At 44.8% G+C, this 16678-nt stretch overlaps 1 protein-coding gene and 1 pseudogene across 1 annotated transcript in view; both read right to left on the reverse strand.

Annotated features, from left to right (window-relative positions):
* Window positions 1-8929: 8929 nt before the first annotated feature.
* The window catches only part of ETF1 (eukaryotic translation termination factor 1), a 32468-nt gene continuing 24719 nt past the window's right edge, over window positions 8930-16678 (reverse strand). Inside the window, exons 6-11 of the mRNA XM_056124491.1 lie at window positions 16240-16430; window positions 15028-15157; window positions 13902-14057; window positions 13474-13538; window positions 11514-11661; window positions 8930-11231 (exon numbers count right to left, since the gene is read on the reverse strand). Of these exons, the coding sequence (XP_055980466.1) occupies window positions 11149-11231; window positions 11514-11661; window positions 13474-13538; window positions 13902-14057; window positions 15028-15157; window positions 16240-16430 (773 nt within the window). The 3' untranslated portion in view covers window positions 8930-11148. The remainder of the gene's footprint in view (window positions 11232-11513; window positions 11662-13473; window positions 13539-13901; window positions 14058-15027; window positions 15158-16239; window positions 16431-16678) is intronic.
* Window positions 14845-14904, reverse strand: LOC130033150 (uncharacterized; annotated as a pseudogene).

Below are 16678 nucleotides of genomic sequence, written 5' to 3' on the forward strand. Positions count from 1 at the left end.
TGGGATTATTTGGAATCTGGGAATTGATAAGAGGAGGGAGACTTTTTTGCAGGGAAAAAAATTGCAGGCAGACTAGAAGGATAGCTCAGTTGGCTGAGTGCATTGCATGGTTTGTATGCGGGAGATTCCCAACACTGCATGGTCCTAAAGCACAGCTTGGATCTGATCACTGGGTACGGCTTTAAAACCGAAAGGTGGGAGAAGCCAGTGTGATCCCAATATGACCATTGTCTGGTATTTTTGTTTGGGGGCGATGGCGGTTTGGGCCACACAGGTGATGCTCAAAGGTTACTCCTAACTCTGAACTCAGGGATCACTCCTGGTGGGCTCGGGACCATATCGGATACAGGGGATCGAATCTAGGTCAGCGGCAAGCAAGGCAAGCCCCCTGCCCCCTGTACTGTCTCTCCAGTCTCACTTGTTGTATAGTAATTTTATGCATTTTTCTCATACTTGTCTCTCCTTGTTTGTTTAGCCAAATTATGTTCTCTGAGGATAGGAGTTAAACTCTTGCCAGTAACACCAATTTCAGGCCATAGTAAGTCGTTAGGAAAGTGTACCCCTCACCACCAAGATTGGGTGCAACTTTTGCCTCACCCCCAGCTTCCCCAGCCCTCACCCCTAAAGGTGTGTCTGCCTTGTGGCTATTAGATCCCATTGTTTGGCCCAGTAAACAATTACAGTTTTTCCTTTGGTGGTGGTGGGGGCACCAAACCTGCCAGTGTCCAGGGGGCCGATGATGCCAGGGATTGGCTCTGTATATCTCATGCAAAGCAAGTGCTCCAGGCTATTGACTTCTCTCCCTGGCCTCCCATTTAGCAGTTGTGGGGTGAATGATTGTGAAGCCACAGTAGCAAATTCAGTTGGGGAAGCACTTGGTACAGGTTTCCTGGCTCCTTTAATTAGTGTTTTACAAATGGAAAAACCTGTCAGCCTTCTAAGTATCTTCTGACAAGATCTTGATTGGGGTAAGGCGTGTCAGGAAGTGCATCTGAGCATGTGAGCTCAGGCTGCCTTTAAACTGATCCCAGTCAATCAGTGTGTCTGGGTGATTTTGATGGTTTTGATGAGAGGGACAGACTTAGTGGCACAGGCCTCCCCTGCTGAAGCCAGTGCAGCTGGGGGAATGCACCTGAGGAAGAGGAAGATGCCTGTGGCAGGCTGGGCGGGGGCACAGATGGCAGACAGGCGGACAGGGAGCAAACTGGGGCCGCCCGTGAGCAAGGCAAGCTTCCAAATCCCTGTGCTCTTTCTTTTTGTAGGGTTGCCCCTGTGATGCTAGGGGTGTGAGGATGGGACCATGGGGGTGCTCCTCAGCTTAGTGGTATGGGCCTGGAGGCTCTGCTTGGTCCATCAGTGCTGGGACCCCCAAAGCCATATCTAGCAGTATTGGGGGGAAACTGTGTGGTGCTGGAATCGAGCTCTTTTGTGGCTTCCAGCACACAGGCATGTGCATGCGAGGCAAGTAGTGACCTATTTACTTTCCTGTCTCTGTGACCCCCAAGGATGGTCTCTTCTTGAAGCCCTGTCTTTTATGACTTTGACAAAGCTCTGATCCATCACTGTACTCCCCAAACCTCCTCTACTTGGACATTATGTTCTTGTGCTGTAAGTTTAGCTCCTGGCTCTCTTCTTTCCACCCCTTGTCCTTCTCCCCTGGCTCTCAGGCCAGCTCAGCTCCCTGTGGCAGACATTCACCTGTGTCTGCTCTGGGGGTAAATGCTGTATGGTCTGAACATTTATTTTTATTTTTTGCATTTTGGGTTTCACCTGGTTTTGTGCCTGGCCAGGCTTGGAGGACAGCATGTAGCACTGGGATTCACCAGTGGAGGATCTCGTCTCAGCCACGTGCTAAGCACATGCCATAACCTTGTACCACTGCCCTAACCCTGGCTTTCACAGTCAATGGGATCCACTGGTCTGGATGCCGACTTGGGACTGTCTCTTTCACTTAGGTCTGAATTGTACCATCCAGCACAGTAGGAGGCTCTAGTAGGCACTTTTGTTTGGTTGTTTTGTTTTGGGGGGCCATACCTGGCAGTGCTGGAGGCTACTCCTGCTTCATTGCTCCAAGGGCCTCAGCTCCAGGCTGCGTTGGCGGACCCTATGTTGCTGGAAAAAATATTCTGCACTCAAAGCAGGTGCTTGTAGGCCTTTGACTCATCTCCTGAGCAGCTTATTTTATGTAACAAATGAAATAAAAACACAGTTTAACAAAACACCCTATTTTAAATCTGAAGAGAAAGAGAATAATGTGCTCAGGGTCTTGGGCTGCCCGCACACCTGTTACATAGCTTTTAAAAATTAAGCAAAAAGGAAAGAAGGGGAGAAGAAAGGTATCTGGAAGACAAAGGAACTCTCCTTTTCTCCACTCAGGGAAATGAAGAACTGGAGCTTAAGAATGAAAGACTGCATTTAATCTTAAGATAGATGAATGGCTGATATGCACATGAAAAGATGCTCAAGATCATTAGTCATTAAGGAGAATGCAAATCAAAATCAGAATGACACCATTAATGAATAATCTAAAAGGAAACTTAAAAAAAGTTCCACTTACAATAGTTTGAAAAATAATCAAATGCCTAGGAATAAATTTAACGAAGGAATTTAAAGGATTTATACGTTAAAAACCATAAAATATTGCAGGCAGACATTAAAGGGGCTTCTACCAGGTTAGTACTTGGGGAGACCATGCCATGTTCTTGTAGAATCCAGCCTCCTGCATGCACAGCGTGTGTTCAGCTCTAGTTCTTAAGCTATCTTCCTTATCTCCCTATTCTTTTTTTTTCAATTTTTTGGGTGACATCCACTGATGCCTAGGGGTCATAGCTCTGTGCTCAGGAATTACTCCTGGCAAGATCAGGGGATCATATGGGATGCCAGGGATAGAATCCAGGTAGACCTCATATAAGGCAAAGAAAAAAAAAGTCTTACCCATTGTACCCACTGTACTATTGCTCTGGCCCCACAAATTCTTTAGTCACCAGACTATACTTACAGCAGCTATTATAGTATTATAGCTTATAACTTATACCCCAACAAAGGGCTGGAGCGATAACACAGTGGGTAGGGCGTTTGCCTTGCACGCAGCCAACATGGCCGACCCGAGTTCGATTCCTCCGCCCCTCTCGGAGAGCCCGGCAAGCTACCGAGAGTATCTCGCCTGCACGGCAGAGCCTGGCAAGCTCCCTGTGACGTATTCGATATGCCAGACACAGAAACAACAAAGTCTCCAATGGAGACGTTACTGGGCCCGCTCGAGCAAATCGACGAACAATGGGAGGGCCTTTACCTTTACCTTACCTTAATTTATACCCCAACAAAGCTGTTGGTAAACAAGGGCTGATCAATCCCTGGCAGTACATATGATCTCCCAAGCACTGCCAGGAGTGATCCCTGAGCACAGAGCAAGAAGTAAGCCCTGAGCACTGCTGGGTGTGGCCCGAGTCAAAACAAACAACAATAAAAATAACATAATGGGGGCTAATCCAAGTGTGATTTAAGAGGCAGCAGTGGGGTGTGTCTAGAGGCTGTTTTGTTTTGTTTGGGGGCCACACCTGGTGGTGCTGAGAGATTTCTCGTGGCTTGATGCTCTGGGATCATTCTTGGGACTCTGAGGATCATGTGGTACAGGGTATCTAGCCAGGGTCAGCCATGTGCAAAGCAAGTGCCTTACCCTCTGTACTCTCTCTCCAGCCCACCCTAGGAGTCTGGATTCTTCCCCTCCACCCTGGACCCGCTGATAACCAACCCCCTACCCGGTGCAGTGCTGGTGATCCTGGATTGAATCCAGGTCACTGTGGCAAGATGAGTGCTTTAACCCCTGTGTTCTGTGACCCCTGCTTCTATTTTAGGCCATGCCTGGTGCTCAGGGAATTGCAACTGGCTGTGCTGGAAGGCCTTAGTGTTTAAAAAGCAGTTAGCCCTGGGGCTGAACAGATCGTACAACCAGTGCGGTACTTGCTTTGCACTCCACTGACCTAGGTTCAATCGTGGTACCCCATATGGTCCCGAGTGCCTCCAGGAGACTTGAACACAGAGCCAGGAATAAGCCCTGAGCACCTTCTAGGTGTGACCCCAAAACAAAAATAAAAAGTATTAAGCCCAGAGCACCACATACCTTATTCTCTTGTACCACCTTACCCATTGTGGTCTCTTCAGTCCGAAGAGACTGTGTTCCCCCCACTCCCCCATTCAGGGCCATACACTTACTATTATTATTATTATCATCATCATTATTTGCTTTTTGGGTCATACCTGGCCATGCTCAGGGGTTACTCCTGGCTCTACACTCAGGAATTACTCCTGCTGGTTTTGAGGAGGCCATATGGGATGGCAGGGATTGAATCTGAGTGGACTGCATGCAAAGTATCCTACCTGCTCTACTATTGCTTTTGGCCTCCCATAGGAGCCTTGAAAGCAGTTGACCTGACAACCTTAACACCAGTGAGGTAAGTGTCCTGCTTCCAGCTCCCTCCTGCTTTCCCTTCCTGTAGAAGATCCTTGCCATCTGAGTTTGGAGAGCCCTTCCCCTACACCCCCCACCCCGCCCTCCTTAATTTTCCTCTGTGGCTACACCCAGGGATGCTTTAGGGCTATTCTCTCAGGTATCTTTGTGGTGCTGGGGACCAGGGACCATGTACTCAACCTGTTGAGCTCTCTCTAGTCCCGTTTTCGTTTTTTGATTTTTGAAGTGTTTGCCCTCCCTGTCTTTCTGCAGGCTTTCCACGGGTAGATGTACCCTCGAGGTTTACTTTGGGAGAGGCTGGAGAACCGAGCCAGAGATGGGCCCAGGCGGGGAATCTTAGTCCAGTGGAGGAGAGGTGTAGGGGGAGAACCTCCCTGGGCTAATTTGGAACCCCGGGGGCTGGAGAAGCAAGTTAATCTGCACATTCTAGCCAACCCTGACTCACAGGGAAGTGACTTCAAAACAACTTTCCTAACCCCACCTGGATACTGGCCACCTTTCCACTCCCAGCTCTGGCTCTGGCTTCAGGCCACTGGCTCACTCTCTGATCCTCCCTTTTCTCATCTCTAACAAGGGGCTTAGATGAGTAACAAGATCACCAGCATGTTCAAGCTCTGAAATTGGAGTTGTAACATTAGGTGCTCCTGTTGGCTCTGCTAATTTGCTCCAAGAGCCTGACAGGTCACTAATTTTGCTCTCTGGGTTTTATTTCTTTGAGGAGGGGCAAAGTTGGTATTCAGATCTTACCCCTGGCTCTAAGGGGGTCACACTGACTGTGCTCAAAGAACCATATGTGGTACTAGGAACCAAACCAGGATCTGCTGTGTGCAAGGTGAGTGCCTTAACCTCTATACTGAATCTCTCCAACCTGATTTTAGTTTTAGTTTTCCCCGCCCCCCCCCCCCCCCCCATACCAGTGATGCTCAGGAATCACTCCTGGTAGGGCTGGGGGTTGAACCTGGGTTGGCTGCATGCAAGGCAAGCACATTACCAGCCAAACTCTCTCCAGCCCACCAGCTTTCCTTTTTTTGGGGAGAGGGGTCACCTGGTGATGCTTAAGGGTTACTCCTGGTTCTGTGCTCAGGAATTCTTGGCAGTGTTTGGGGGGACCACATGGGATGCCAGGCACTGAGCTTGGTTTGGCTGCATGCTGTACTATTTCTCCAGCCCCTCCCCAGCTTTTTTTTTCTTTCTCTTGGTGGTTTGGGCCACACCTGGTGATGCTCAGGGGTTACTCCTGGCTGTGTACTCAGGAATTACTCCTGGAGGTGCTGGGAGACCAAATGGAATGCTGGATCCAACCACTGATGTGCAAAGCAAACACCCTACCTGCTGGCTCTGGTTCCCAGCTTTCTCTTACTGAGGGATAGGTAAGGACCAGGGCTCTTTCATTACTAAAAGGATTCCTTAAGGAGTGAAAGTATGGAACTTCTCAAAGGCTACTGGTGTGGGTGTAGACAAGGGATTAGAGTCTGATGCCTTCCCTCCACACCCTGTGGTATTCCGGAACTGAACCCAGGCCTCCCACATGCACTCTTTTTATGCAGTTGCTCTGGTCCTGCATTTTCTTCTATCTGGCTGGAATTTCATATTTAATATGAAAAATTTAGGAGATGGGAAAGGGAAAAGAAGGCAGAGACCTCCCAGGATATGGGAGGGATCTCTTTAAGCAGGATTCTGAAGTAAAGACATTTTATTCAATGGGGAAAAACAAGGGATTTTCCTGATGAGAGACTCATTGATTTAAAGAGTTATAGGACTGGAGAGACCTCAGTGTAGAATGCATGTGCTACATATAGGAGGCATGTTTGATATTCAGCACCACATGCCTCAGAGCACGGGTCTGGAGCATGTGAGCACTGCTGCGTGAGGCCCCATCCACCATATCCCTGCCCCCAAAGCAATCATACACCTCAGCTTAGGATGTAGGTCATTCTAGAGTAGAAAACAATGTCTTATTTTAATCCCTTTGCTATTTTATGTATATTTCATAAAGAGGAAACTTTTGTACATAGTAATATAGTTTAACATTGATGTAGTAATCTATAGTCCACATTCCATTCTGATTATTCTGCTGAGGGTATATTTTAAGAGCAGAGGTAGATGCCTGTGTTGGAGAAATCCCATCATGTATATACATTCTTTGGATAAAGGAGAGGGGTCCTCTACAGTCCCATGGGCTCCTTTTATCCATCAGCTGTGGCTGTGGTGGGCTGAGCTGTCCAGATGTGCACCGGGAAAGGTCAGAACTGCTAGACAGGCACCTTCCAGATGCAATCCAAGATGCTGGAAGTCTTTGAAAGCACGAGACTCCGGGGCTTTCTTCTCCATTCACTCATTTCCTCTTCTTGGAGTTGGTCCTCTTCATCTTTTCAAATTTTAAAGGTAAAAAGTGGTCTAGAATACCTTAGTTGTCAGAAAGCTCCCTAGTCTGCAGCAATACATTCCCCCCTGCCCCCAGTCAGTATTTTTAACTTTAGCACCACCTCGTGGTTATCAGTGCAAACTGAACCTAACCACAGGCGCCAGTGTACCCATGCCTTGTTCCATTTAATCCTTAAGAGAAATTCTTGACTTCCGTAACATTTGACTTCAGGTCTCCTGATTATCCCATTGCTATCCTGTTTTGGCTAGAAAGGCTTTTGGGTTCAATCTTACACTGAGAGGAAAACTGAGGCTGGAACTTACCTGTCATAAGACTGGCTAATGACAAACCAGTGTTGATTTTTAGGCCACACCCGGCGATACGGAGGGATTACTCTTGGCTCTGCACTCAGGACTCACTCCTGATGGTGCTCGGGAGATCATATAGAATGCTGGTGATCAAACCCAGGTTGTCTGTGAGCAAGGCAAGTGCCTGCCAGCTGTATTATTGTTGCAGCCACCAGAATCAGTTTTTATTGAAAGCCTGACTCCGTCCTGGGCCTTTTTATTTTTGTGCCTCACCGGTGATGATCAGGGATCACTCTTGGTGGGGCTTGAGGGCCTATGTGGGGAGCCAGTGATCGAATCTAAGTCGCTTGCGTGCAAGGCAAACATTACCTGTACTATTGCTCTGGCCTGTCTTGGCTCTTCACTGAGCTCCAGGATGAGGCTGCCATAGGCACTCTCAGACTGTACCTGCGACAGTTTTTGACTATAGAGAATCTTGGAGATAAACTGTTTGCACATACACCTTTAATTCCTGTAGTTGAGCCACATCCTTGGCAACTCTGGCACCCAATGCTTCCACACTCCTTGGCTGGTCAGATCCTATGTCCCTGGGGGCACAGTCCCATTAAGATGGGAACTTGACAGGTGGGAAGCACTTACTCAAACTGGCAACATGGGAAAAGCTGGCATGAGGCTTAAGTTCCACCTTGGTACATGGCCATGAACCTATAGTGCCTACCTGTGGAGCATCATGGCATGAGAACTGGAGTCAGAGAACAAAAGATGGCAAGTACTACAGGCCCAGACAGGCAAGAACCACAGCCCACACATCCGGCATCAACACTCTAACTTTTGACTTCAAACATGTTAGGGATGCATTAGGAGGAAATCTCTCCATGCACAGGCATGTCTGCCCCTTTCCAGCGGATGACTGGGTTTCACCAAGGTTATTGTCTAAGCAGGTGAGAAAACAAAAGTATGCTGAAAAAGTCACAGCAAATGTGCAGGTATTGGCCAATTTTACTGAAATTATTCCCTAAATTAAAGTACAAACCAGACACATTGCTTCAACTAGTCATAAATTGTCAAATAGGAAATGCACCTGTCTTTAGGAAAAGGCAAATGAAACATATCCTTTTCTGCTCCTCTGGCCTAGCCAAGAATTGCTCCAGTGGGCCAGCCACTACCCTGCTTCATGGGAGTTATTGCTCCTACCTGGTGCCAGGCATGGAGGAAGGCTGTTTTGGATCATTCATCTGGGTTATTCTGGCACAAAGGCAACCAAATGTATTGAGACTCAACCTTAGAATTAGGCCTTGGATAAAACTTGGCCTTACCATTTAAGAACTGCTTTTGAAGAAACTTCTCCAATTTTCTCACCTATAAAGTGGGGTATTCCATCTACCTTCACAGAAGGTTGTCACATACTTGATTAAATGCCTTAAAAAGGGGGGGGGGGGCAGAAGAGATGGCTAAAAGGGCTGAAAGCCCTGTGTTCAACGGCCAGTATCATACTGCCTCCCAAACATCTAGCTGGGAGTAAGCCCTTCAAGCACCACCAGATATGACTCCTCCAACACTGCCCTGAAAAAAAGGAAGTTGTTTCTTCTGGTCTGAATTTACTAAGATAAACTTGGCCCCAGCTATCTGAAAATCTCCCACTGGAGTTACCTTTCGGATCACAACCTTAAACAAGTGGGCAGCTGCAGTTATTAGCCAATGGCTAGACTGACACATGCTTCTGAGAGCTGTCTTCATGGTTCAGAACTTTCTAAGAATATTCCTAAATAATCTCAAGCACACAACATGTATTCTTAAATATGGTTTAATACTCTTCTCCATTTCTGTACATCACAACACCAAGATTTCGCTGCTTAGGATCTCTCTGTAGAGGCTATAGAGAATGCAAAGGCTATGGTTTTCACCCCCTCTTATTTATGTGTTTGTATGTGTAAGTGTAATACATATCAGTATATATTGATACACACATCAATATATAATGCAATATATATCACCGAAGAGAACACATTGATTAAAGGAATACAAAAATTTGGCATCATTTCCAAACTTAAATAGTAAAAATAAAAACTACAAAAGGAGCTGCATACCCTAACTTATCATGTGAAACAACAAGCATATTCAAAAATGTAAATTTACATCCAATTTCTCCGCTCTTGTCATATCACATTAGACCCATTTACAATGGCAAAACCCTAAGGTACTGCTGCGAAGAGAGCATGTTTGCTTGCTGTTGGGAGTTCTGCAAACAAACAGCAGAGCCCAAAGCAAAAGCCTGTTCCGGTGATGTCTCCAACATTGGTGAACACCAAAGAATTGACTTCTCACTGGGGGTTGAGACATTAGGTTATACAATGACAAACAGTTATTTGGACCTCAGAGTACAGTGTGAGAACCAGAAGCTTTACATTTAAGACATACTCCCTTCATTCAAGTGAAACAGGATTATTGGAACGATAGGCAGGTCTGCAACCTGGGAACAAGGAGCTGGTTCAGACCAATAAAGCTACGAGTGACTGAGTCAAGTCAGTGAAGAACAGCAGTCAGGCACTAAAGTGTTGAAGTACCCAATTTGAAAACCAAATGCACCCCACGACCCTGCAAGTGTGGGGCTGATACCAACTGACTTTTAAAACCTTTGGTCCGTCAAAGTCCATTTGGTATACTTTTCTCCATTGCTACCACTGGGCACATCCTATACACTTTGTTCACTGTCACCACCTCGGGCACGCCATGACCTTGCATGTCAAGTCCTACATACAGCCCAGCTGTTAAGCATAAGCTTCGGGTTTTCAGGCCCACTTTTGGATCCAACATGGTTAAGTCCTTGGTGCCAAAAGCTGTGTCCCATCCCTTTCCCTCCCTTCCCCCTTCCCACCCCGCTCCCATAATTTCTCATGAGAGGTGCTTTTAAGTCCCATATTTGAAACAGATGCTCCTACCCCACCAGGAGGTCAGGGGTTTATAATTACATGCATAGTCATACATGTATTGTCTGTCGTTCCTGTGAAAAGCTTGCAGTTCATTTTTTAAAAATCAAAACATTCATATCTCATGCCATCCAAACCAAGGAAACACGACCACCTCCCTTTTACCAAGGACAGACCCAAGCAAAATAAAATATTCTTTAAATTTCTTTGCTTCCACTTAAATCACATGTTTTATTTTTCCCAATCCCAGCAATAGCACAGAAGCCCCATCATATCCATCCCAAACTGGTTTCTAGTAGTTTAAGAGTACGAGAACCCTTGTCAAAGCAATGGATGCTAAGGCCTCCCAAACCCCAGGCACAAAAGCGCCCGCAAAACAGATGGAAGGAACAGTGCATTGGCCCAAATGCTTCATGTGTCAGTTTGCCTTTGCAATATAATTTGTACTGTAGAAACTGACAGCCTTGAGGGGAAAGGGATATAGTTTGAGGGAGTGAAGTTGATATTGCCTCCTTATTAAGCTCACCCTTTCAACATTGAACAGAGACCAAGAGAGAAATGGTTCCAACATTTCACCACATATATTTCTTCTTATGCAGTCTAAGCTGAGAATGCCATGTAAATGGGTCACTGCGAAATGCAGCAATTTAATTTTCCTCCAATCAAAATAAGAAACAAACCATTCTGATCACATTTCTATTAACTTTTTGAAGGTTTACAGCAGTTAAAGTATTTTTGCTTCTATGTATGAAGGTTAAAAAAATCATTTTTTTCATAAAATACAAGAGCAACCAATTTCACCATCGAGTAAAAGTAAAAATTGGGATTCTTTTTTAAATTAGTCCAAAGTGGCATTTAGGAACTTAGTTGTAGGCTGCTGCGCTGACACCATGACAAACCAAAGTGTAGGGTTGGGTCTGGTTTAGTTTCGGTTTTCTTTTCAAAATCCAATGCTCATGGATTAAGTTCTGGAAATGTTCCAATTGTAAGGCAGGGATCTGTTTGGATTCCACCACGGGTATGCTCCTTGGGTTGGATGCTGGAGGGTGAGGCACGTTTTGCCGGACCCGTGTCGACTACCTAGTAGTCATCAAGGTCAAAAAATTCATCGTCTCCTCCTTGGTATTCCATTCCCTGGAAGTCTACTCGGTACCGCAAGATACCTGGGGAAACAAATCAAGAGTAAGCCACTCGTGCTGTGAAACGGACAGCGGTCACTCTAAGGGAAGCCCAATTCTTGGGCAGAATTACAAAAAAGAAAACCCAAAACAAAAAACAGAGGTGACGATAAAATGGTCAAAAGCAAGAAGCTGCAGCTGGGTACTGACCCAACCTCCAGCCACAGTAATGACCACCCCAACCAAATTAACTTAATTAGGAATAGCCAGGAAAGGAGTCTGCACGAAAATACAGCTTGAAGTTTAGTTTTCTAGTTTATTACTCACCTCCAATTCCACCAAATCCTTTTACAAACTGGGATCCTTCTTGTGACTTATCTGTGACAATTTCCAACGTAGCGCCAAATTTTTTATAGTTATTAGCAAACCATTCCAGTAAGGGCATGCTCTCAATCAGCTCATGTTCTTGTCCTGTCTATATAGGCAACCATAAGATACAGAAGTAGTGGGATTGAGATATATCAAGGTTTAGCAACCCTTATTCCTCTGCCCATCAATCTCATTCTTCCTCATCACTGAATATAAAAAAGTGAGGGGCCGGAGTGATAGTACAGTGGGTAGAGTGCTTGCCTTGCAGGCAGCCTGTCCTGAGTTCAATCCCCGGCAATCCATATGTTCTCTGAGCGTCACCAGTAATGACTCCTGAGTACAGAGCCAGGAGTAATTCCTGAACATTGACAGGTATTCCTTCCCATCGCCCCCGCCAAATTAAAACAAACGGGCTGGAGCATTAGTACAGCAGGTAGAGTGTTTGTCTTGCATGTGGCCGAGGATTCATGGTCCCAGCATTCATGGTCCCCTGAGCACAGCCAGGAGTAATTCCTGAGTGCAGAGCTAGGAGTAACCCCTGTGCATCACTGCATATGACTCAAAAAGACCAAATAAAATAATAATAAAAAACAAAGAAAATTCTAGTTTCTGAATACATAATAGGAACAGCACAGAAATTTCGTATTAGTGGACCGAGAGGGAGTTCAGGGGGTAAGGTGTTTGCCCTGCACATGGTAAACCCTGGTTCAATTCCTAGCACTACCTATGGTCCACCAAGAACTGACAAGAGTAACCTGAAAACAAAAAATTTATGATTATTTCAAATATTGTCCTCTAGGTGGTAGTACTAGTGATTAAATGTACCCAACAACCCAGGAGAAGGCTGAACTGCTTTTTTTGAACAGCAATGTTAAAAAATGAAACCCTCTTAGATTCTAAGAAGCTATCACTTAAAAGCAACTAAGTGACAAATGACACTTTCTTCTTGGGTCACACCCAGCAATGTTCAGGGGTTACTCCTGGCTCTGCACTCAGAAATTACTCTTGGAGGTGGTTGGGGGACCACAGGGAATGCTGGGAACTGAGCCCGGGGCGGCTGTGTGCAAGACAAATGCCCTCCCCATTGTACTATCACTCTAGCCCCCACAACTGACACTATTTTTTTTAGGTTATTATTTTTTTGCTTTTTGGGTCACACCTCGCGATGCACAGGGGTAACCCCTGGCTCTAGCCCCAACACAATTGACACTTGGGATTCAAACCAGGATCAGCGGGACCAGAGACGAGAGTAAGGTGCTAGATCTGAGTTTGAACCTCAGCATTTCACTGGATCCTGGAGCACTGCCAGGAGTAACTTGAGTGCAGAGCCAGGAGCAACCCAAACACACACAAATCAAACAAGGACCAGCAGGCTGTAAGACAAATGCATTAACCATTACACGAGGGTTTTTCTTAAAAACCTCCAACTCATGAAATTTTTGTGCTTCTGGATATATAGGTATATAGGTTAAATATACAAATCATGCATTCACTGATAAGTCATAAAGAAGTTTATTTTTGGCTGAGAATATACAGTGGGTAGGGCGCTTGTCTTGCTTATATGCAGCTGACCTGGGTTTAATCCCTGACATCCCATTTGCTCTGCTCCCCTAATTCCTAAGTGTAGAGCCAGAAGTAATCCCCTGAGAATCACCAGGTTGGCAAAACAGAACAAAATAAAGGAACAAAAAAACAAGTTTGTTTTCAAGACAAGATTTAAAAATGTGTATGGGATTGTCATGCACAGTATAAGAAGCTTAGTCCTGGCACATGGTCTCCTTAGCACTGCTAGGAGTGACCCCTGGACAGCCCAAGCAATGCTAGGTGCTGCTGAAAACATAGAAGCCAGGCTCTGTGCTAGAGTTTTCTATCTAACAGACTGTTCCTTGAAATTACCACGAAGGAAAGAATCACATACCTCTTTGTCTGTGAAATGAGATTTATCCTTCTCTTGTTCTGGAGTTAGGTAGAGAATTTTCTCTTCTGTAATGTGGGGGAAAAAAATTATATGTAAGTATATAATTTACCAAATTAACCTGGATCTCATATACAAACAGGTAGGTTATATGAATGTGCTATCAACCTTAGGTACATAAGCATATTAATAATCAGTATGCACTAAGATTCTAACAGAAAACATTCGTGATACAACTGTTGCCTTCAGCAAACAGTATTAAGCAATTAGCCCAAACAGAAAATACATGCAGACCAGTGTTCTAGACCAGATGGGGAGCACATGAAGCTGCCCGATGGCTCCTACAAGCACTTCTCTCCCTAATCTCTACCCGAGATCTCTTAAGTACACAGGGCAGTAAAAATAGCAGTATTATTTTCTAACTGTCATACCTTCTGTGCCTTGGCAATGAAGAACGTATCTCATTATATCCAGATTTTCATAGACTATTAGAATCTCTACAGCGCCCATTTCTAAAGCCTTTAGTGTATCTTCAACTCCAAAACAGTACTTGCCCGTGTCCTGGCTGATTTCATCAAAGTATCGTCCTGTGGTTAGGGACAGATAAAGGCATATTACTGTTCAGAACTACAGAACCTCTTATCTAAGAGAAGAAAACTTAAAATTAAATAGTGCTGGGTCTGGGTAAACGCTCAAATACTAAGCACAGGTCTATCATGTGTGAAAAATGGTGAGCACAGGTCTATCATGTGTGAAACTGACTTCTATTCCAGCACATGGTGGCCTGTCTCCCTAGACCTCGGCCAATTCGACGTACTCCCCCCACCCAGAAAAAAAAAAAAAACCACCAACATCAGTGGGGGAAAAGAAAATCGCACTGCCAATCTGAGATTTCATGAATCATCTCTCAAGAAGTAACCCGTGGGGAGCTACTGACAGCCCAGGGAGCAGGGAGCTAGCACTGCATATGGCAGATGTTTTATCCCTGGCACGATATGGTCCCCCAAGCAGCACCAAGAGTGGCCGTCAAAATTGTTCCCCTGCCCCAAACAAAACAGTTGGGCCAAATACACAACTATTCTGAAATATGGGTATGTTTAGTTAAACCACAAACTAGTCTAAGCTAACACATTAAATAAAAAAGTTTTAAAACCGAAACACTATTACAAAAGAACAGAATGTGGAGGGGGCTGGAGAGATAGAGAAGGGGGAGTGGGTTAAAGACCCAGGTTTGCAGGCAGTCAATGCCAAATGATCCCAGGCATTACAAAACAAATACTGCCAGGAGTGGCCCCTGCATCTCCTGAACACTGAAAAGACTCCCCCAACTCTGCCAAAAGTAATTACTGATTGCACTGAGATATTTTATTTATTCCATGCTAATCTTCTCTGTATCGTTCCAATTTTTAGTATATGTGCTGCCGAAGTGAGCACAACACTGAGATATTTTAATGCCAATATTCCTTTTATTATTTTTTCAGTGTTTTTTCTATACACACAATCATGTACATGCATATACACACAAAATTCATATATTAAGTTGCATTTCATTGATACCTATCAATTTCTTTTCTTGAATGAATTTCACGTTAGAGAGGACTTCAGTAGATAACTCAATGGCTTGGTTAAATCCATTTTCTCCACCATAGGATATATCAACTAATTTTAAAACTTTTGATTGCAACCTCTAACACAAAAAGAAAAAAAAGCATTATTAATATTTCAAAAACCCTTACCAAGACCAACTACCTGTTCAGCAACATGGAAAGCAGCCCAAATTATTCTTCAGTATGCAACTCTGCCAGAGTAAAAACGAAGCCATCCAACTAGACATACAAAAGGTAATTAAGCGTTTCAGTGGTAGAGGCCCTGCTTTGCAAACAAGCATGAGGACTCAAGTCTGATCCCGTGCAATACTCCAAAGACTGAGCGTGATCCTGGCAGCACTGCTATTTGGGTTCCCTAGCACCACAACAGAGCGGTGTCTCTGGTGTTCCGTAACAGTCAAGTGTGTGATTTCCAGGCATGGTAGCAGACACAACAAAACAGAGGGAAAACTAGTCATAAAGCGGCAGAATATAAGAAAGTTGAGTTGGTGAGCCTTCTACTTCTTTTCAGATATAACATCTGGGGAATGTGTTATGACTGGGCCCATATAATAAATCAAAAGCTCTTTCACATTTAAGTGCTTTCGGCTTAACTAACCCCTATATATTGCTGAGTTTCACATCTTTACTTACTTTCAGGAGTAAGAGAAAGACAAAAACAAACAAAAAAGCCCCCACTAACCTGTACCTCCAAAGACTTCTGATTTCTAAAGAGGGCCAGAAAAGCATGGAGAAGGGGCCAGGGAAATAGTTATAGGTCAGGTGCTGAGCAGGTGCAAGTTTCTGACTTTAATCCCCAGCACCCACTAAGGGTAGGTTATCCCCATTTAAAAACAAAACAAAATGGTCCGGAGAGAGATAGTACAGAAAGTCTTGTCTCGCACGTGGCCAAACCAGGTTTGATCTGTCATGCCATCCCAGTTTCTACCACTGAGCATCGCCAAGTGTGGCCCACTCCCCCCCCCCCCCCCACCAAAAAGCCCCCAAGCATATTCCCTAAGAAAAACCTGAAATTCTGCAAACATTTTACTCCAACTAGAACTAGGTTTTTAAATACAGGCAATCACAGTGAAAGTGAAAAAGGTGTGCCTGACCCAAATGTGTGTGGAGGACTCACTACTCCACCCTAGAAACTTCCATAACAGAACATCCTTGGACTTACCTGATCAAACATATCAGATTGACTTAGTTCAGTTTTAAAGTCAGCTGATCCAGCTAAAACGAGACCAGCCACATTCACTTTGTCCCCAGAAATAAACAGCTGCACAGCAGTCTCTGCTACTTTCCGCACATAGTTATGTCGTTTTTCCATTCTTAAACGCGCGAAACGCAAGGCTGACTGACCTCCTCTACCTTTGACACACACACAAAAAAAGAGGTGAGAAAAGGAAATTATTATGAAGTAAAAGCTGCTTTGCTAATTAAAAGTGAACTATTACACCATTACCCAAGTGAAGGACAAAGAAAAATCACTATCCCCTGGCACCAACTGTTTCTCATTTTAGAGTGACTACTAATGCTCAAGTCAAAGAAGAGTCACGAGCTCAATGAGTTTTAAGTCATTTCATGATGATTGTCCCGGTATGTGGATTCACCCCCCA

The sequence above is a fragment of the Sorex fumeus genome, unplaced genomic scaffold, assembly GCF_029834395.1.
Source record: "Sorex fumeus unplaced genomic scaffold, SorFum_2.1 ptg000051l, whole genome shotgun sequence".
In the NCBI taxonomy this organism is placed as follows: domain Eukaryota; kingdom Metazoa; phylum Chordata; class Mammalia; order Eulipotyphla; family Soricidae; genus Sorex; species Sorex fumeus.